Source organism: Telmatherina bonti (genome assembly GCF_933228915.1).
Source record: "Telmatherina bonti genome assembly, chromosome: 4".
NCBI classification, from domain to species: Eukaryota; Metazoa; Chordata; class Actinopteri; order Atheriniformes; family Telmatherinidae; genus Telmatherina; species Telmatherina bonti.
In genome coordinates this window covers 19,878,560-19,900,554 of record NC_136622.1, presented here as the reverse complement: position 1 = coordinate 19,900,554, position 21,995 = coordinate 19,878,560, and the positions used below count along the sequence as shown (strand labels likewise).

Here is a 21,995-nt window from a genome sequence, read left to right as displayed (position 1 = left end):
CGTGTGAAAGCCAGCAAAAGGGCTTGTAAGACAAACACACTGACGATAGCCTGACGATACTTTTATAGTGATTGGCACTTGACTGCAGGCAACATGTGATTCCTGTCACACTGCCTCTATGTGCTTCTTTGACACCTGCAGATTACAATTGAACGGTCTGACACTCCCTACGACGTGGGAAAGTGTCTTCAGGAAATATACATCACAAGTCTAGTAGACCAAGCATGGGTGTTTAAAGAAAAGAACCACTTCTCCATCAGACTAAGTGCTACTTGTATTCTTCATATACAGACAATGTTTGCAATTTGGGTCTTATTTGACTTTTTTTTTCCTTATTGAAATAAACAGTAAAGAAAATGGATAGTTAGATGGTTAGATGGGTATATATATATATATATATATATATATATATATATATATATATATATATATATATATATATATATATATATATATATATATTTAATTTTCTAAATTATGACAATTATGTGCAAAGCAATGTAAGTTGAAGACAAATTCCATTGGTGACAAAATACGGCATATTGTATTTTCCTTAGAGGACAATAAGGCCGTCCGTTATGGCAATGAGGAAGAAGTCTGTTTAAAACTGCACTTGAAAATAGTTTCAATCCTTCTGTTATGTCTTAGTGTTGGTTTACTGCAGCTAATATAATAACATATAATTTTTTATTTTTGGATACTTTTAAAGGCTCAGAATAAACGAACAAACAAACGAATGAATGAATTCTAAATGTTGTGGCTTTTCTATAACTTATATCGTATAATGTTCTTTTGTTTTTAGTTTTTAAAAAAAAAAAAAAGGGAACCACATTCTCGTCTCTTCTATGAAGCCAACTTCTGACCAAGACTGACTGTAAAGCTGATTAAAGCATTAAAAAAAATCAACAACAAATATCAGTTCGGAACGTCTGGCGTCAATCTGCGAGAGAAGCACAATTAACAGATTTACCGTGTTTTCTCTGTTACCACCGGCAGTGAACACAGAGCAAGTTTTATTGCAAAATGCCTTGTTTGGGATGTTCAAATGGGTTTGTCATGCTTTCACAACAGTTTCGGGTGGTAATTTCCTCTGATCTGAAGAAAGCCCCGAGTCCAATCCAAAGATTAGCTGACTGTTGAAGCAGTTACAGTCCGAGCAATTCAGTGTGTTTGAAGGATCCACAACTTTCCGCCTTAAAGGCACGTGAAGTCAAGCTTGCAGAAGACTTCAAACAGTGAGAAGCATCACTATGACGCTGGCATTGGTCCTCCAAGATAGTATTTAGGAGATTAACGTGGATAATCTTATAATCCAAAGTTTATCAGTGAAGCTATAAAGCCATGACAATAAAATTGACTTTGTCTTTCTAGTTCTAATTCTGTAAAACAGATAATCATTTTCTTGAATTCTTGTTTAATAGTTATGGAAAGGGAAAACTTTCAATCCTTCACATCACAGCTTACAATGTAGCCACTGAAGCACTTTTAAAGGCAATATGACAACAATGTTGCACATTTTTTGCAGGTTGGTCAAAATGAAAAAGTTGAGGACAGATGCAGCCTATTACCTACTACAATACCGAGAGTTGATGCAACTGAGCAGCAACCGTGTCACAGTCACACTTCATAATGCAAAACAGACTGACAAGTCTAATGCAGTCAAAGGGATAAAATACAATTAAACTAAATGTGAAGTGTGCATGTTAAAATTCAACCCCCCCCACCACACTAGAGGACAGAATTGCACACGTTCAAGGTCGCCACCTTCTGGCTGAATCTAGTACTGCAGCTGAACCGTAATACAACTCACAGCAGCTGCATCAAGCTGTTGGAAAGATTCTGATACGGCTACTTTAGCTGTGCTTCCAGTGAAGAAAAATTATTTTTTACCTTTCATTGTCATGTAAACAATCAATTTAGTTTTTTTCCCCCTAATAGGACAGATATAAAACATGAACCAACAAAATCACTTGTGTTACCATTTTATTACAGTTCAGAAATCTTATAAAAACAGAAATGTATAAGTCTGGGAGAATACCATGGCTCAACAGAGACTCACCACATAAACCAAAGTGAAACATAAAGATCTCCACATGTAGAGAAATGACCAGCATCCTGCAGTAACACTGAGATTGCATAATGAAATACCATCTTAAAATGTGCATTACATTTGAGTTTCCTGAATCATATTAGTTTCCCGTTTTTCCTTTTTCAAAGTATTTGCATTGTGTAAAATCATTATCAAAGCTGAGCATTAGTTAAATGGATTTCATCTTAAGTTTGTTATATTCCGTACTTGAAAATACTCATTTTCTTAACTTTTAAGCTTTAATGCACAATACTACTTGCCAGTAAATTATATTAGGTCAAGTTTCTTTGTCTTTTCTAACACACTAACCAGTACCAACAACTATAGTGTTTGCGTTGCAGGAGATTAGTTACCTAAATGCCCAAACATGACAGATGGGACACTGCACATATTCTAATAAACACCACCTGACATTAAACACTACATATAAATTTGCAGAAACACATTACAAGTATACAGTATATATACTTTATGTTATGTAACATATTGCATAATGTGTTGATACGAACACTAAATTGTTTAGAAATGGCTTTAGGTTTGATGGCAACGCTCTTCCCACTCAGCCCAGCCAATCAAACTGCTCTCCAGAAACATGTTGATAAGACAGTTACAGATAAAAACGGAAAACAAAATACATGACAGGAAAATAAATAAAAACAGTCGTGTATAAGAGGGCAACACCGAGACAACTAGTCAGCAAGTTCCCACTAGTGGATTTCTCCTGGGTGATGCTGTGGAGGTGGTGAAGTTGTAGAACGAGGCTGTTTACATCTGCGGGTTTGAGGGCCAGGTGGAAGAAGAAGAACATGGCAGTCTGTCATTGCTGGTCATGCTTCGCTGAGCACCTGTTAGTGATCAACAAAGCAAATAGGAAAAAGTAGCAGCTATGGATAGGCAGCCTCAAATTACATTTCTCTATGTGCTCCATAAAACTAACCGCAACGTACCTTTCTTGCAAACTCCGGGAGGACAAATGATGCTTTGTGGATTTCAGGGTTGTAATACTTAAGGTTCATACTTTCCATTTCTTCTTTTGACAATGCTTTCACTGGTTCCTTGAAGTTTGTTTCCTGGTGAGAAAATGCCATTTGCTTTGAGATGGTTTTTTACTAAAAGCCGGCATCACTTCAAGGCAATCACTACTACGCAGATGTGACGACCAGAAAATGACAAGCAGACTTACAGGATTTTTACTGCAGAGCATGAATCCAATTTGGCCACTTGGATATGTTGGGATGGTGCTATAAGCATAATCTACCACAGGGAACAGGGTCTTGCAGAAGGTTCGCATCTCCTTTATCAGCTCCAAATGGAGCCATTGACACTCTCCTGAAAAATTGACGAGGGAAAAAAAAAAAAAGCTAAACTTTTGTTATGCTTTGCATCGTTTTCAGGTATGCATGTTAAAACAATAGCACTTTAGACTTAAAAATGATATTGTCTTTTCAGTCTCACAGTTATGATTTCTTCTTTAGTCTTCACTTCATTAAAACTAACTTTTAAACTCACCCTGGGAGCAAAGAATTCCACCAGCTCTCAAAGCTGCCTTCATCAACTGATAGTAAGACTCCTTGAACAAACTCTCTGCAGGTCCTGCAACACAAAAACAGAAGTCTGAATAAGATTTTCCTCTAAAACATGGATCAGAGAAACAAAACAGCATGCAAAGTGTGGTACTTACCTACTGGATCTGAGGAATCAGTTATAATGATGTCAAACGCATCCTGGTTTTGCTTCATGAATTCAAAACCATCACCAATATGGAGCGTAAGCTTGGGACTGAAAAAGCCTTTAGCCATTCCTGGGAGGAACTTCTTTGATACATTAATGACATCCTATAGAGCAGCCAACATCAGCACCAAATGTTAGTGGGCCTCTCATCTTGATCACATGATTGCAGTGACTTGATAAGGACATAATTTGCTATAATCATAAGAATCTATTAAAATGTAGGTGCTTAGTAACTGGATCGGCATGAGCACGTTTTCATGTAGCATTTTGTTGTTTGTACTGCCCTCCACTGCTATAGTCTAACTGCATCAAGATTTTCTTTCAAGGTATGTAACATCTAACTTTTAATGATAATTCTTGGACATTAATATAAATGGTATAGCTGCAAGCATGGAAAACAATCTGTGAATGTAGACACTTTATGGGTATATACTAAATTAAAAAAAGGAAATTAAGATCAGCAATTGTTTTGATTTAAATCAATCTAACAAAAATCTAAATACAAACAACACTAAATGAATAAATCACAATCTAATTATTCGTCTAGTAAAATGTCATGATCATGGTTTTTCTCCAGTGCAGCAACAGCATGAATAGTGGCTAAACTACAATTTCTGTCAGAGTTGTTGCTCCTACCTCATCTATCTCGCACAGAACAACCGATTCCACCAGTGGGTGCTTCACTACTTCCCTAAGCACACCACCATCTCCACCGCCAATGACCAGCACCTGTAACAAGAGAAACGCACTACAATTCAATGGCAGGAAATGATTCACCTTAAACTAATTCACAATGCAGCATCATTATTATCACCAAGGCCAGATCCTCCAATGGGCATTATGGGCATGTGGGGCCCAGATAGAGCAAACACAAGCAGTTTGGACATTAATCAAAATGTACTAGAAGGCACATAGTTATACAACAGTGTCTAGTGTATTGTTATTGGCACCACTGGTTGAGAGATGTTAGATATGTCCTTTTGCAGTGTATCTTTCACAATTGTCACAATATTGTGGTGGGGAAAGGGGCCCCTGGAACACTGAGCCCAACGGCCTGTGCACTTTTAATCCGGCCCTGGTTATCACAATAACTAGTTTATATTACCTTCTTGGGGCAAGGGTGGCTGCACAAGGGAAGGTTGGCAATCATTTCTTGGTAGGCAAACTCATCTCGCTCTGTGCATTGGATCACTCCGTCCAGCACCAAGACATTCCCGTAGGTTTTACTAAAATGCCACGGTAAAGCAAAGTGTGAGACAGTTCTTAAATCGAGTACACCCTGAAGCTTTACTACTACCTAAGTCTAGCTTGTTTTAATCAAAAACACTTTGTTGTTGATGTTAAGTCTTTACAGTTCAGGGGAACAATCTTGATTAATAATCAATACCTGTACGTGATTAAATGAGTGACTCACAGTCGATTATCTAAGAAACGAGCTCTAGATTGCTCAATCAGTGCTACTGACTACAGTGAATAGCAAAAAGCTAGCAACATTAGCCCAGTTATGGAGCTGCTGTACTCACCTCTTAAAAACCATAACATCTTGAAACTTGGATTTCTTGTGGTACAGAACCTCTTCTACCTGGAGGCTCATCGCTTGCCCCGGCCATAACGCGCACGACTCCGTAAACCACCCATCTTTAATGTGGTCCATGACAGCTGCCAACAGGCACAGGCAAATACTAACGTGTTTGCAAGTGTGGCACTGTGAGTAAGTTACGACAAAAGCCGTTTCCTGACAGCTAAACTTGCTGCCTCGGATTATAACCAATGGGATTCCTCTGACGTAACTGTTTGTACACGTCTGGACCAATAGCGTGGCAGTGAGTTCAGGTTAGTACATAGTTTGTTAGACTTGACACCATCAGCGATGCTTTCGGCACCGCCCTGAAAGAGACGAAGTCCACGTGAAGGTACGCCACAGTACTGCAACACTGCGCATGCGCAAACCTAAGCGTTCCTTTATACAGGAATATATATATATATATATATATATATATATATATATATATATGTTATAAGGATAACATTGCACATTTGTTTTAAAACTTTGGTCAATTTGAATGACATTTTATTAAAATCAATCTGACATCCTTTAAAAGTCTGAGTTTGAAATAGAAATATCATAAACTTGGAACAAGGATATGGTAAATTATTTTCCTCAATTTTCCTTATTGAGACACATTTAAAGGCTCCCTCCTCCTCAACTTTGAAGCAAACATTAACATAATGTCCCCTGAACTTATCCATTTCTATTATTTTATGTCTCTGTGTGAAAATCTGTCTGGTCTTATTTATTTCCCCCAGTGCTTCCCTTCTAAACACTAGATGTAATTGATGTAAAAATGTTGAAAAATGTTGGAGATTAAATGTCGCTGTGCAATGCAATGCTTGTCAGTTAGTTGTAGAGCCAGATCTAAATGAAAGATAGCTTGAGGAACAAGTTACTCATTTAAGAACCGCAATGGTATGGTCAGATTACTTGGGTCCAGTCTTCAATACAGAAAGTTAGATTCTTAATAAGTTGCAGCATACATGTATTACACCAGTTTATCTACTCTGCTGGTGATAAAGCCATAGACCCAAATTGTTACAACTTTCTAACTAATGAAGCTTAATCCACTTCTGAAAATAATGGGATAAAATTCTGTCACAATGTCTTTACACAGGATATGCGAGTTGGGATAAACAATGTTCAAATTTTATGTTTTTAGTACAAATTAAACAATGTATTATTGTCAATTAGGAAATGACTGCATTGTACCACTCCATTATTCTTAAAACAAGAAAAAACAGAAAATTAAGACTAAAGAAAAAGCAACATCTTTTTTTTCTAAAATCACCTTTAATAGAGTTGTGAGCCTCCACATCTTAACAGGCAAACTGTTTCACATATGGAAAAAAATATGGTTTGATATGAATCAAATTTTCCTAGCAAATAAAGAAACTATCAAACAGTAAGTTGTTTAAAACAAGAGAAAATGGCATCAAAGAGTTCATCTCTTGGGCCAGTTGTGCCGGAATCCTCTGTAAGACATAAAGACCAGTGTTGGTTAATATGCTGGGATGTTTGATTTTCACAAGCAAAGAAAGGAAATTACAGTGAACATACTTACCGTTCTGATTTGCCAGCCAGGTACGACATACTTCGGTTTCCACTTGCAAAACTGTTCTTTTGTCCATGAGGCATTTTCTTTTAGGCAGAGAGGTAAAATTAATTAAGAATGATTTTTCTATACAAGATACTCTTAGAAACTCAATTAAAAGAAAGGGAATTAATTAATTTGCACAAAAAAAAAAGAAACAAAAATTCTATAAATAGAAACAACAAAAAAAAACCAACCTTTTTCTTAAAATTATGGGCTTGCCGGTTTGGATCAAATTGCGTGTTGTCCTTCGACTGCGCCCCTGTAAATGAAGAGTGCAGTGCACAGATTTGTATTCACTGGTATGACCCACAGGAAGTGAATTTAGAACAGTCTTTTTTGTCTTTATCTGTCACATTTGCATACCTGCAAAGACCTTGAGGTCCGACTGACTGTAGTCAAATGGCTTGAAGTTGTCTTCAGGTGGCGCTTCTGTCGTCTGGGGCTTCTCTGCTGATTTCACCAGTTTCTTACTTGGTTCGGGAGTCACCTCTCCAACATCGTCACCTCTTTCCCTTTTATTTCCGCTGCCTTTTGCAGATTCCTGATTAAATAGAGAACATTATATTCAAAACAAACAGTTGCAATTTAGCTTTATTTGACTAAGTTTATCAGTGTTATACGACTGCACTGCTCTACTGTGCAACCAGGTTGTTTTTTTTTTTTAACACTCTGGAGATAAATTAGCCAAGCAACATTATATTAAAGAAACCAGAAAAAGACAAATAAGGAAAGTTAACAAAATTGTGTGTGCATGCATTTTTTAAACTAAACATGGTTTGTTTACTTCATTAAACTCCACATAATCTATTCAGGTACCATATTTACACATAATTATGAATAAACTTTGGGGCTTCAAGATATAACTGATGGTCACAACAACAAAAATATCATACCAATATTCCCATATCATACCCAAGTGCATTTCTTTTAGTCAACATTTTATTATTAATCTAATAAATTTATATTAATTAGCTTTGGTGATTTGTTTCAGTTAATAACTATGTAGTATATAATAAAGTAATATAAATCTTTGACTGAGGTTAAAAAAAAAAAGTGGTTTTGTTTAAACAAAGTATATTCACCTCTTAGAAGACTAATTTCACACAGGTTAATAAACAAAGAAAAGACGGAAAAGTTTAACCCCTGTAACATCTGGCTGTTTAGCGAAGAGGAATTCAGCATTCAGTCATTCGCCAAATAATCCGATCATAAACGCAAGTTTTAATCAGCTCCAGCTGCGTTCTAAATGAACAGCAACACAAGTGCTGGGTATAAAGGCCAATTGTCACTGAGGATGATGCCGGTGGGCAACAAAAAAGGCTACAGTACAATTTTTATTGACAGGAAAACACCTCAAATGATTTTAGAGCCTCACACGAGGCACTAAAACCGACAGGGACAACTAGCAGATAAGATTTATCAAATAATAAATATTTAACTTCAACTGATGTGGAGATGAACTCTTTTATTCAGTTAAAACTAACTAACCTTATTAACTTAAAATGGTGAAAATCAAAAACAGCCCCCAACGTTCTTTATTTAGTGACTAACAAAGCAATTTATTAAATGACCTGACAACTAATTCTTTATTCCATGCAAAACGGAGTGAAGACAGGAAGAAAAGTGAAAGCAAAGTTGGAGCCTGCTCAGAGCACCAACACCTTACATAATATCTGTGCAATGTGAGCTTTAGAAAACAAAAAAGCTTTCTGTCAAACTCCAATTAGACAAGAAAACTTTGGCCAGCTGAAAAGCACAGTTTGTCAATGTAACAGCCAATATTTGCCTGCATTTGGCTCACTGGCAACTGTTGCTTTCAAGTGCTGCTTCCAACATTTCTGACTATGATGCATACGGCAAAGAGTCCCAACGTGCCAAGACTGAAGCTTTCAACACAGCAGATTACCCTGAAGGGTGCCACGACTGTGTGATTTGGTGAAAGATGAGGGAAGGCAGTACAAGTGGCAGGAATAGAGATAAATGTCAAAGGGTGGTGACCACTTTTCATTTTTATTTGCTTTGTACAAAACGCTAACAAGGACTTTGTTTGGGTACTTAAAAACAGAGAGGAAACACAATACGGTGGAAAGAGCACATTTGAGTAACCAAGTGGGTGCCAACTAACACCCCCTGAGAGATGGCGCTAAAAGCAAGAGGCCTTTGGAGAAGAACACAGCTATTGTTTTTCCACAAGATGAAAGAAATGTATCTGCTGAGTGGAGGACGCGTCTCAAATACTTTGACCCCCCCGCTGTGCATTCTTCTCCTTCCTCCGGCATATTATGTGACAGATGTGAATATTAAAAAAGGCCACTTCTATGCCTGGGTTGCGGACTGGGAGCAGTAGCGTACATGTTTCTAGGTTACTGAGAGGAAACCAGCCACATCTTCAAGTATAATGATGCGTATGTGTGACTTTTCACAACTTTAACAAGTTGGTGCAGACTCTTGAGTGAATTCAGTTCGCAAACTTTATCAACTTTATGCTTTCCCAACAGGGATGTGAAATAACTATCTGAACTGGAGAGGAGAAAAATGGAAAAGCAGGTAAGTAAATGACTCACCGCCGCTTGCTGGCGCACGGTGGCAACGTTTTTAAGAGACTCTTGATAGCTCTGTTTAGCCTTGGTTCTTTCTTCTGTGGAAATCAAAAGCAAGTAACAATGAAAAACATTACTTAAAAAAATACCAATATAAAGAAAGTAAGCCTTTTTTTTTCACCTAAAATTTTCTTTGCCTGCAGCCTTGCTTCCTCCTTGGATTTCCTCTTGGCCTCCAACTCCTTCTGTTGCTGTTCAATACTCTGCAGTTTCCATCTTTTACTAATCTGTCAAGGTAAAAAAGTACAGATATGAACATTTAAACATAGAGGAGGTCAACATCTTTTTTTATATATATACATGTAAGCCGCAGTGATCGATAGGGCTTTTTGATTACCTCAAATATTTTTGAAGATGGGTCAAACTTGGCATTCTTGTTAACATGCACATCAGTGGAGGGTAAATACTGAAATGTCAAAGGTAGACAAATGAGTCTGTCAAGGTGATAAATGCATAAACAGCACTGGGTTATCTGGACATCGCTTACCATTCTGAAAGGGTTTTCAAAAGACTCGATGATACGTTTGGCTTTCATCTGAGTTACAGAGATCGACCTCTTGTCATTGTGCGTTCCCACCTCCTTCAAAGGGAAGCAGAGTTTTAACCTTACGCATCACAGTTGCAAAGAAACAGGCTGCCTGAATGAAATGAACTAAAGACTTGATCTCTACTTGAAACAGTGTGATTTTAGCTGGTGCCAGGAGACCGCTTGTTTTCTGCTCCTCAAAATCCATTTTGTCTTCATCCTCCTCTGAGAAAAGCATCCCGCCTTTAACTGGTACATCTGAAAATAAATATGATCAACAAAAGGCCTAAAGTGGTATCGTATCAGATCACCTGGATTTGGCACAACAGCGTGAAGCTTACCATTCAGTGAAACTTGGGGAAGCTCACCGTCAGCGACTCTGGATGTGTCATGTGGACCAAACAACAAGAGTTCTGACTGGGAAACACATAATAACATTAATTTTACTGTAACTAATGGCGACGTCAGTGACAAACACTGAAAAGTGACCATCCTTCCCTTGGTTGGATTTCAGCTAACCTTTTTAATCGTGGTGAGTCCTTTCTTCTTTGGAGTTGCGATCTCAGCCTGTGTGAAGAGCACACAAACATTGATGGCTGATTCCGGCATATTAATTGACAAGTGACAACACAAGTTGCACATCTCATTGCTGACATCAATCTTTCCTCACCTTCAGGAGAGGCATCTCCCTGGCTTGCTGCACTAACAAATGGAGCTCATTGATCTGCTGCCTCACCAGTGGGGGGATCGGGTTACAACATGCGATGATGCCCTGAGGCTCTCTGAGGAAACAACATAAAAGATGATGCTGGTGCTTTTGAATGAAAACATTTAATGCATTCTTCAAATTGGTCATATCCAGGATAATTCTTAAGTGAGAAAAATAAAAACTTACCTGGGCAGCTCCTCGGATATTTTGCTCATCATATGAGTTGGCAAGACATATCTGAACACACAAGAGGCACAATTAAAAAAAAAAGAAAAAAAAAAAGTGTACGCTGCACAAAGTCTTAATATAAAAGTGGTTATAGTAGAGTTCTAGAACAGCAAGTCCATCATTTCCACAAAGCTTACCCGGTGCTTTCATCTTCCTGCCTGGCCAGCTTGTCCCTCCAGGCAAACAGAAGTCTGAACGCAGTGAGCTGCTGGGTGTTAAAAGACTTTTTCTGCTTCTTCTGCACCTCTAAGTATGACTCCTCTGTGTAAATAGGCTTCACATATTTCTGTTTAAGGAGGCAAAATTTCACACAATGTCAAAAATGAAGGAAACTGGTTTGGTAATTTTAAAAAATAGTGACATTGAATTAAGATTAACTAAAGATGGAGGAATTCAAATATTTCAGTATCTTAAAACATTTTTTTCCATCTCAAAATTGGAAACTTTTTTTTGACTCAAATTTCAAGATTTCTCTGCTGTTTTTTTTTCAGCTGTGAACAAAGACAAGCACCAACATTTCTGTTATAAGTATAAATACACTAAATTGCCACATTTCTTCAAAATGATCCAAGTACAAAGTCACAAGTTTATGGACATTTCAGCTTTATTAACCCCAATGAGTCACAGTTTGTACCTTAAAACGTAATTTTGTCTGAAGTGTTGCCCTATATGAAGCAAGGTGCATACATACCTTAAGTGAAATATCTTTGCTCTTGTTCCAGACACTCTGCAACAGACCAGGCTGCCCATGGTTGCTTTCCAACAGCTGTGCTCTCACGCAGTCATAGATGTAAAGGAGATAGTGTGTGTCTCCACGAGCATACTGCACCATCTCTTCTGGCAAAGGGCTACAAGTACATGTTAAAGAATGAATTTCATTTTAGTTATGTAAAAAAAAAATTAAAAAAAATCTAAAACCTCAAAGAAATTAAAATGTTAAGAAATAATTTCTAAAAATTAAGGCCCATTTATGCTCCTTAACATACATAAATGGGGACATCTGTTTCAAACGTTTTCATACGTCTCTGCTCTCATATTTCCACACGTCTTTTATGTTGTATACTGCAAGTCAGTTTATCCACTAGTGGGCAGTGTTGAGTTCAGAGTTCACATCTGCTTTTTCAATCTAGTTGGGAACATTAGTTTACCGCTATGAAGTACTTTACAACCATCCAAAAACACCGTAAGTAGAATACAGCTGCAGTGTTTTATGCTGTTCTCAATTTCTTTGTCTTTTTCAGGTACTTTTTATTTGATGGTTTCTGCATCATATATTTTCTTCTTCTCTAGTTTGTGCCTTCTGTCAGTTGTGTGTGGACTATACTGTGGTATTGCTTTATTGAAAATTTACCAAATTATGTGCATATCCTACGCAGGCAACAGATAAACTGTTCGTCCATCTGTGTATCCGTATTCTGTGTGGAGCATAAAAGGGCCTTCATAGTACCAAATGAGCCACTTATCAACATACCGAATCCTCCAGTCAGCCAACTGGTAACGTTTGTCTGAGTCCACATTGCAGAAGTGTTTGAGCAAATGATCCAGCGAATGTCTGGCCAGGTTGAGAGCTCGGCTTGCCTGATGTGTGTCAAAAAGGTTGACAATGTATAAACCAAAGTCCCTCTGAAGCCACTCAATGTCGGAATCCGCACCGTGAAAGACCTGAGAAACAGAAAAAGCACATTCATCTGCTTTAATTCAATCTGAAGCTGCAAAGAACAAACAAAAAAGTTCAAGTTCTTTGTACAAAAGTATTAAAGACTGGGTAAAGCATGAAGTACTGCTTCCTCCATTATTTGCATAATTTTCAGTTATTCATGCTGACACCCCACAGTTTTTCACAGGTGTCCCACATTTTATGAGTCACACACTGACTCCCACACATCCCAGGACACCCACTAACAAATATGAAAGGATATGAAGACCTTTCCACAGGCTGTTCTCTAACCTCAACTGGACACAATAAGAAAAAAGCTAAAAGCCACATTCCATTAATACATCAAGTTCATTATATTAATATTAGGTTGTAATTTAAACTTTACTAATGTGACTGCTAAAAAAAACCATTTTATATATATATATATATATATATATATATATATATATATATGTATAGTCTTTCCTGACTACTTGTGTGCAGTTTTCTGCTCGTCTACTTCTTCTGTAGACACATTCAGACACACAACACTCATATGAACAGAAGGAAAAGCCTCATCCAATCTTTTCAATGTGTTTCAAAGCCAACCAAGCCAAGTCAACTTTATTTATAAAGACCTTTCCAACAGCTACTGCTGAACAAAGAGCTGGACATAAAATAATTAAAATCTTAAACCAAAAAATAAATAAATAAATAATAGAATGAATTGAGTAAATACAAGCAATAAAAGCAAACTCATTCTGGGTAAAATGTCAATGAAAATAGGAGGGTCTTAAGGGATTTAAAGCAGCAAAACCAGGTGGATTTGTGTGACACTTATGATAAGTGTTTGCTCTTTACACCCTTTCTGACTTCAAGAGTGTTGTTTTTACACGGCTGAATGATAAGAATGAACAATGACGTCTCATTTTCCTTTTAGAGACATAAAACAGCAAGGAATGATTTGCGGAAAAGTTTTATTACCTTAACAATCGTAGGGTCAGTGAACACCTCGTTTAGGATGTACATCTCGCTGCGAAGCTCCAGGGTGTCAATGATGAAGTCCTCCTCTCGGGTGGAGATCTGCATCAGACAGGTGAGGCCAAGGAAACTCCTGTAGGAATGGTGCTGCAATAGGGAGGAAAGCCAAAGAATCCAATCAATAAATCCTCATTCAGCAAGGTCAAAGTTACAAGTCTCAAGAATCTCCTGTTTCCTGGTCAGATCAGAATATAAATGTCATATTTGTACCTCAAGGTCCACTGCAAATTCAGACAATTTGCACAGCTTCTCATTCAGAGCCACTAGGTCCTCCAGAGAATCAATAAAGGATAACTTTGTCTCAGCAATGGGTTTGTACATCTAAAGTGAAAATGCAGAACACACATTAAAAAAAAAAAAAAAAGTCTATCCAGGACTGTCCAACTGGGATCACTCAACTTATGTCTGCATTACCTGAGGCTCTGGCTTGGACAACAGGCTTTCTGGTATGGTAAGATGATCCAGTTCATACTGATATGGATGCGCAAACCTACACGGATCAAGATACTAAGTTCAGATAATAAGCTATGAGAATAAACAAAATACTAATGTTAGACAGTGGACAAGCTTTACATGTCTCCAACATGTTCCTGAGTTCTCTGCTGGTGAATGAAGTCAGCCAGGGCAGCTGGGACATCAAGGTCCTCCGGCCTCTCTTTCCGTATTTGTTTGTTGGTGAAATCTACAGTTTGATAAGATCAAGTCAGACATTTTAAAATGTTAAAAATCACAAGTAAAGGGACAACACTTGAAGACAAAACAAAATAAACATCTTACAAGAGGGAAGTGACTTTAACGCATTGGGCTTGATGAATATCTTTGGGATAAAAGGTGTGTTGCTGTTGTCAACTCTTTCCTTGAATTTCAGCTGAGGCCTTGCAACATTTTTGGCGTGAAGAAGCCTGAATGTCTCAGAACGACTGCTAGAGCTGGAACCCTGATCAATAAAAGAAAAAAGTTTACAAAAAGGTGCAAGACATGATGTGAAAGTTTACTTTTTAGCACTTAAAGAGACAGAATCCCAGGACTGTAATATAACATATCAACTTGAATGTGGCCAATAACACACACTGGCACATTCAGTAAAAGGGCTCAAAGGTTAATTTGCCTACCTTGCGATTCCAGCTGGAAACGACAATTTTTGGAGGCTGAAATCCAGCAGGCATGACAGGTTTCTGGCTTCTGTTCACCCCATCGGCCTCATCAAGCAGAATCCCCTGGAAATAGGACAACAGAGCTGAGTTATTTCACAAAGACTTTCTCATCCATCAAAATGTTGAATGCCAAAGTTGCAGGTTATACCGCTCTTTCGAGGATAACTTCATTTGAGTCTACAACCAAGTCAAACCGCTCCTCAATCCCTGTCAGCTTGTTTCGGTCTCTGATGTGGGATCTGCAGCCATGGTACTGCATGATCTGACTCATGCTAACACAGAGACACAGGGGAAAATAACAAATTATTCTTGATGCTCATCAGAACTACTTATTGGATCACACTTGGCATATAGACAAAATCCCAATTCAAGTTAATCAGTCATTGTACTGTGCATCTCCAGATCTTGACAAAAGGTTTCAGCAATCTTAAATTAGTCAGGTACATGGAAGTTAAAGCAGATTAAGTAAAACTGAATAGAGAACATACTTGTTAAGGAGGAGGCAGCCTGACGATGTTATGCTCAAAGAGAAGCAACAGAAAACTATTTACTTACCAGTGTAAAATCTTATCTCCTTGACTTTCACAGAACTCCTGGAAGCCTGGAAAGCTGCGATAGAAATCATATTCATCTCCGGCCTGAGGTAAGCCAGCAGACGCTTTTGTAGCTGACAACACAGCACCCAGTCCATACTGTAGAAAAGCAGACAAGCATGCTTACAATATGTTTATGTGCTGACCTGATCGTAAACCTACACTGAGTGTGCGTGACATACTGAACATTTTCCTATCTAATCCATTTAATACGAATCACTTAAAGTAGTAAAACTTGGGTATATTATTCCCTAAAGACTGTCATTTTTTAAATTCCTTATTTAAATATTTACAGCAGCCCATCGTGTAAAAACCGCTAAACTAACAACTAACGCAGTTTTCAGTCAACTGCCAAATATGTTAGACTTGCATTAACAATTAATGTTTAACCGGTAACGTCATTAAAAGTAAAAAATGAACTCTACAACAAAAACCATTCTTCTAATGTGATCAGTTCATAGCCAACAACCTCATCCACATGATCACCATAATGCTAGCCCGAGCTAAAGTCTTAGTGATCCAAAGCTTAAGTTCACTTACTTTAACGAAAGTGTCCGCGTCTTTGAAACCGGGACACAGCTCGTCCTGTTCCTCCTCGTTGGCGTCCGACTCACTGACTTCAGAACTACGGTTTGTTGGATCATTAATTTGAGAAGAATCCATCATCTTCTTGTGCTGTGTGTACATGCGTGCCACAGGAAGAAGCCGCTTTCTCCAATGTTGTCTTCTCAGGCGCTTTGCAGCAGTCTAGAGACGCTACAGCGCCCCCAAGCGGCGTGGAGTGGACATATTGAAATAGCGTGCGTCTCACAGTCAGAAGTGAAATGATAGTAATATTACTGATCTAAAAAGTTACAGGAGAATATTATGTTGCCATGGGTATGAAGTGGTATTAGGTGGTTAATTGATCCGCAACTTTCTAGCCTAAATTTTGAAAGCACCTTGGGCAGGATACCAAATCCCACAAAGCTTTGTCTGCACTACAGCTTTAAGTTGCTTTGGATAAAGGATTTGTGGAATGAATATAATATAACCAAAAAAGGAGAAAAAAGACAAACAGTTACAAGCCAAATGAGAAAAATGACCCAAGGCACAAAAAGCCTAATGGCTCACAAGCAAAAGAGTCAACAAACAGAAAAAAAAACAAAAAAAAAACAATCCCTGGTATTAGTTTTAAATTGAATCTGCACTAAAAAGAAAAAAAAAACTTACACAAATAAAAGAAGATGGGAGTTTTTTTTTTTTTTTTTAAAGATTATACATATCCTCAACATGGCGACATTTACATGCAATAAAGACATTCAAAATACATCTTGTTTCTTGTTGTTTTATCTACTAAAGTATGAGTGTCTCACCTCTGTTTAAGGGTGCAGATGCATATTGTGTTCTTTTATAAAATATTACACACATGCAACCTGATTCCTGAAATGTTCATGTTTAATTTAATCATAGTCTATGTATTTTCAGGTGTCTATATTACCACTTAGAGTTTCAAATTATACTGGGCATCAATCTTTTCATTTTAAGACAGAATGACCAAACTGGTCAGACGTACAACCATTCAATGCAGTGACAATGCAGTCATAGTCTTATCTGCCCAATATTGCCTGATCTTATCCACTCTGGACAGAACAATGCACCTAGAGCTGGTACCATTAGGGGGCAGTATTTACATTTAAAATCTGCAGCAATCACACCAGAGCATCTGCAGTACTGGGAGAAGTAATATGGACCAATCATATCAATGTATATATGTGTAAGAGCTATTTAGACCATGTCTGAAGCAAAAAGCACTTTGCAGGCCTGCACAAATGATGCAGACATACTAACAATACAAGTGTCAGGTGCAAAAGTAAGCCACAGAAACCTGATGTTGTGATCTAGTGGTCAATAGGATGCGAAGAGCCAAAATATTGACACCCTAGCTCATTATGGATGATCTGTGGTGTGTAGGGAGAACCTCTCTTTTCTTCACTTCCCATTTGTATTGATCTTTTCACAGGGTCCTCTCCCTCTTATTATCTCAAAAGCATCTCTGCAACACTGGCTCAATCAATATTTCACAGTAACTATCCATGTCCTTCTATTGTTTTAGTGGAAGGTAGCTAAACGTCCGTACATACATGCTCATATAACATAAATGTATATGAATTGGCATTTTTTTGAAGAGCTGCAGTATTATTATGACTTATTATGATGTGAAAATATATAGTCAGCATGTGCAGCAAAAACCTGTGTGGATTGTGTTCTTCATCAACTGAATAGGACATTATGGCCGCCAATTACCCCTATTTATATGGTTTTTCATAATATTATGCATTTTATGGCTTTGATGGCGCCCCAAAGCTCCGCTCAAATTCCTGCTGCAGTAAAAGACACTAAAACTGCTGATGCTGAAAATGACACCAACCCACACATAATTTTTAAAAAATCCTCGAAGAAAAAAAAGAAATCCTCAGTGAAGTGTTTTTATTAACTTTCTCATTTAGAAAACACAAATGCACCACCAAACAATATCATACATGCACAATTTCAGCATATCAAGATCAGCTGAAGACTTTTCAATGTGAAAATGTTACTGCCACGATCTCACAGAGATCACCTGACATTAAAATGCTGAGGAGTCACAACAGAAAGGCCAAGCGTTGTTACCCAGAGCTGTAATTTTCAGTCTTTGTTACATTAGAAATTTAAGGAAAGGTACTGTCTTCGCAATTGAGTCTAGTTTGAAAATTGTAAAGATGTAGAAAAAGACAAAGTAGAATAGAGTATCAATTGGTTGGTAACACGTGTGCACTGGTGGACCACCTTGTAACAGGTGGCATTTGTGTCACTGCACCAAAAGGCTTTGTGTAACAACAGCTGCTCCGCTCATGTATTTTTCAGATTTGAGGTTTGACTGAGGATAACAATTGGAAGTAGGATGCTGCAGTTTGGTCTCCCAGGTCGTGTGGGGTGGGGAGCTTGCTTCAAACAACAAATACACAATATGTACAGTACAGAATACTGTACCAAGGCAAGCAAGATTTCAGCATTGGCTTTTATAGAAGCAAACACTTGCGGTTGATCGTTATCTCTAAACAACACTTGACCTTTGTGCAGAACTTTTGGAAGAAAAAAAAAAAACAACAACACAGAAACATATCAAACATTAAAAAAGAGAAGCTAAAAATCAAATCATCTCCACAGTACTGATACATTACAAAAACAAAGAGGTTGGTAATGTTTCTATGTACCCGACATACAAATGCTGCCTTCATCTTAGTTCATGTACTCAATAAAATCCACCAGCATGATGCATTTCCTCTGTAAACATCTGTATGCTCAACAGTAACATTCTGTGGTGAATGAACATATACAGATTGATCACATATAAAGCCACAAAAGAAAAAGAAAAAATATAAGAAGATTCAAAGACAGCATTCATGTAATTAACACCCATCAGGGGAGAAAAAAAAACACGTTTAATACAAGTTTTAACAGCAGGATGTACCTTATGCAGCCTTGGATTTTGTTGAGTTTTTCCACTTTGCTCTCGTTATCTTTTATAACTTGATTAAAAAGAAAGAGGTTAAACTCTTTTTCTACTTCTGACATTCGCCTTGGATGATTCTACTTAACTGTCTGTAATGCTTCAGTAACCCAGCACCTTCTCATGGATGAGATTTATCTTATTTTAACTTTTGTTAATGGCAGAATTGTCCACGACTTTGTAGGCAATACAAACAGCCATTCACCATCTCAATCACACTGACACACACACACATACACACACCCTATCCAGGAGTCATCTTGATACAATTGTCCTGATTTAGATTCCACTAAATCCTGATATAAAAGTCTTGCATGGGTGTCATTAGTACCATTACTCATATGCCCTTTTCTACATAACCCCCAAAGGTCTGCTCTAATTTATTAAGATGTTTTAATGTCTACTAAATCATGGCACACATCAGGATTTCCATTCATCAAGTCAGACCATTAAGTAGCCCCTTGTGTTCTGTGCTATCAACATGTTGATCTATACGCTTCTGGCATTTTAGAGCGATGGAAAGACAGAGTGAAGCAGGTGAATACCTGAGCAGCAGGATTCGACTGAAATACATAAGCCATGACAACACATACCACATAAAAAAAAAGCCAACACAACTGACAATAAAGGACAAATTCACAATGCTATAAAGCACAGATAACCATACACTTAGCCAAATAATGTCTAAGCTGGTGGCTAGATTTCAGTTTTCCGACTGGCACAATTGGCAGCATGTTAAACCTCTTGTCCACAATGGCTGATGATGCAGATTGACTGGCACTGGCTGTATGTCACCCAGGTGGGCTGCAAATGAATTATTTTTTCTCTTATTGATTAATCAATCAGTTGTAGTTCCTATTAATCACTCAGTTTCTAAAATGCCGTTAAAATTGGAGGAAATGCATATCATGTCAAGGTGATGTGAATCGTGAACGGCTGAAATTGTCAAATTCTGGATGACCAGCAGCAGCAGCCACTCTGTATGTTGCGGTGGGCAGGCAGAATAATCAGGCACGCTCTTTCTGATTAAGAAGGAGCACAACGGTCTTAAATCTGTTTGACCAGATGAGTTTAAATAAAGGCCCACTTTATTTTCCTGGCGTTTTCAACCACAGCTCACAGCGATGGTTGAGGCTGACGGAGAAGATTGGAAGAAAAGCAGGAGAGAAATATCTGTTTTGAGCTCCCAAGTAACTGAGCTGAGCTTCAGCTGAGATTATTTTATTTCTTTAAACTACCAGTAGTATATGCCTTTCCAGCAAGCAAAATAATTATTCACAGGAGCAGTTGGGAAATCCACTCATTACCTCTTTTTTTTCTTTTAAATGCAGTTGCTTTATATGAATGTATGGCTTGCTTTTAGTATAATTTACTTTGCTTCTCTTCTGGTTAGTGGAGTCCTAAGAATTTATAGTGCTTTTCAAGTTGTTTACTTTCACTGCATCTTATTAATATTTTTACTGTGTTGTGTTTTTTAAATGCTGTTTTATAATTGGATATTGAACTGATTTGAACTTAACTGAATAATCGTGCTGCAAAACAAATGTACTGAGGGGTACAAATAAAGTAACTTGTCTCAACCAGATAAATTGGCTGGATTTTGCCAATTTAGGAGTTTTTGTTCTGTATGATAAATTCAACTCAATTAGTGAGTATTTATGAGCATTCTGAACAACAACATTGCTATTAAAACAACATGCCATCAGTGAAGGGTGACATTTTATAACAGTTTCAATATAAAAGTATCAGGTACTGTATGTTCAGTCTTTTAGTAAAGGCATCAGTCATGCTGTTGTAAATGCAGAGCTGTGTTGAAAAACAGATGAAAATGAGATTCAAACCCAGTTTACTTTCACACCTCCACCTGGTAAGTGTGAAGTGGGTGTGAAGTGAATGTGAGATCAATTTTGGATTATCTGTTATGGTGGAATAATCCCTAGACTGTGAAAATGCAAAGATGGAAGAGCTTTAATTCCTTTACAAATATTTCTCTAAATGTCAAACAGCACTATATCTTTCATTCAGTTGGTAACAATTTTACAGTTGTAATAAAAACCCCTGCACTCTGTTTGAAAGAACCATGTGGGATGCTTGGGAAATAGTCTCATCGTTCCAACAGGCCTGAGACCAAAAACTGGATATTTTTATTTCAAACTGGGACTCATACAGTAAATAATACTGTTGGTTGATAGGGGCTGTCAAGCTCAAGGGTTTAGCACGATGTTAGGTTAACTGGTCGCTCTAAATTGTCCCTTAGAGCGAGTGTGAGTGGTTGTTTGTCTCTGTGTTGGCCCTGCGATAGACAGGTGACCCATCCAGGGTGTACCCTGCCTCTCGCCTGCTAATTGTTGGGACAAGCTCCAGCTTCTCTGCGACCCTGAATTGAAGGGGCATAGAAAATGGAAGGACGGATATAAGTGCTTTCAAATAGGTTATTTACTGTGTTGATGACCACTTAGAATCTGAATCCACTTAGGAACAACCCCCCCCCCCCCCCCCCCCCCGCCCCAAATGGTGTGTTCAATGAAAATTTTCAAAAGGGTCAGAATTCAGGAGTTGTGTGCTTAACTTTTCATCCTGCAATCATAAAATCATAATCCCTCTGAAGTAACACAAACAGATACAGGGGTGAGGTATACCTGCTGGAAAGGTGTGCTGAACAAGAACTATCTACCGACAACATACAAAGTAAGCTTTGCAGAACCAAATGCATGTGCATTTATAAATTGTGGACAAAGTTGAGCATTTCTTGCATTTGGTGTTTATGATAAACTATGCAAATCATTTCCCAAATCCAGCTTTAATGGTAATTTTAATAAATTGCAATAAAAAAAGCAATCACCTGTCACTTTTTTTTTTTTTTTTGTCTGCTTGTTTGTAACGTGACTGAAGGAAACTCCGGGCACTGCCTTGTGAAACCAGTCTGTTCCAATAATCATTTGTTTAGTGGAGCTCACAACCATCTCATAGCGTTGCTTTAAAGTGGAGCAGTGAGATAAACAATGTG

At 37.8% G+C, this 21,995-nt stretch overlaps 1 protein-coding gene across 1 annotated transcript; it reads right to left on the bottom strand.

The window, feature by feature from the left end:
* Window positions 1-1,980: 1,980 nt before the first annotated feature.
* srm (spermidine synthase) lies at window positions 1,981-16,130 on the bottom strand. Its single transcript, XM_079238481.1, has 33 exons — window positions 15,997-16,130; window positions 15,419-15,555; window positions 15,012-15,135; window positions 14,822-14,926; window positions 14,487-14,646; window positions 14,283-14,391; window positions 14,124-14,199; window positions 13,920-14,030; window positions 13,653-13,796; window positions 12,504-12,694; window positions 11,724-11,880; window positions 11,170-11,318; window positions 10,991-11,041; window positions 10,766-10,877; window positions 10,615-10,662; window positions 10,437-10,512; window positions 10,241-10,353; window positions 10,057-10,149; window positions 9,907-9,975; window positions 9,691-9,796; window positions 9,534-9,607; window positions 7,333-7,510; window positions 7,164-7,228; window positions 6,937-7,013; window positions 5,683-5,746; window positions 5,344-5,525; window positions 4,926-5,046; window positions 4,457-4,549; window positions 3,771-3,924; window positions 3,599-3,682; window positions 3,273-3,418; window positions 3,037-3,159; window positions 1,981-2,934 (listed from the first exon to the last, which is right to left on the bottom strand). Exons 1-33 carry the CDS (start codon window positions 16,120-16,122, stop codon window positions 2,917-2,919), a joined length of 3,636 nt encoding a protein of 1,211 aa, XP_079094607.1. The 5' UTR covers window positions 16,123-16,130; the 3' UTR covers window positions 1,981-2,916.
* Window positions 16,131-21,995: the final 5,865 nt, after the last annotated feature.

Coding starts and splice junctions, on each gene's coding strand:
- srm (XM_079238481.1), bottom strand. CDS start 16,122: ATGATGGATTCTTCTCAAATTAATGATCCAACAAACCGTAGTTCTGAA. Junction 14,392..14,486: donor GTTAAAGTCACTTCCCTCTT/GTAAGATGTTTA, acceptor ATCAAACTGTAG/ATTTCACCAACAAACAAATA. Junction 10,663..10,765: donor GGGAGATGCCTCTCCTGAAG/GTGAGGAAAGAT, acceptor CTCTTCACACAG/GCTGAGATCGCAACTCCAAA.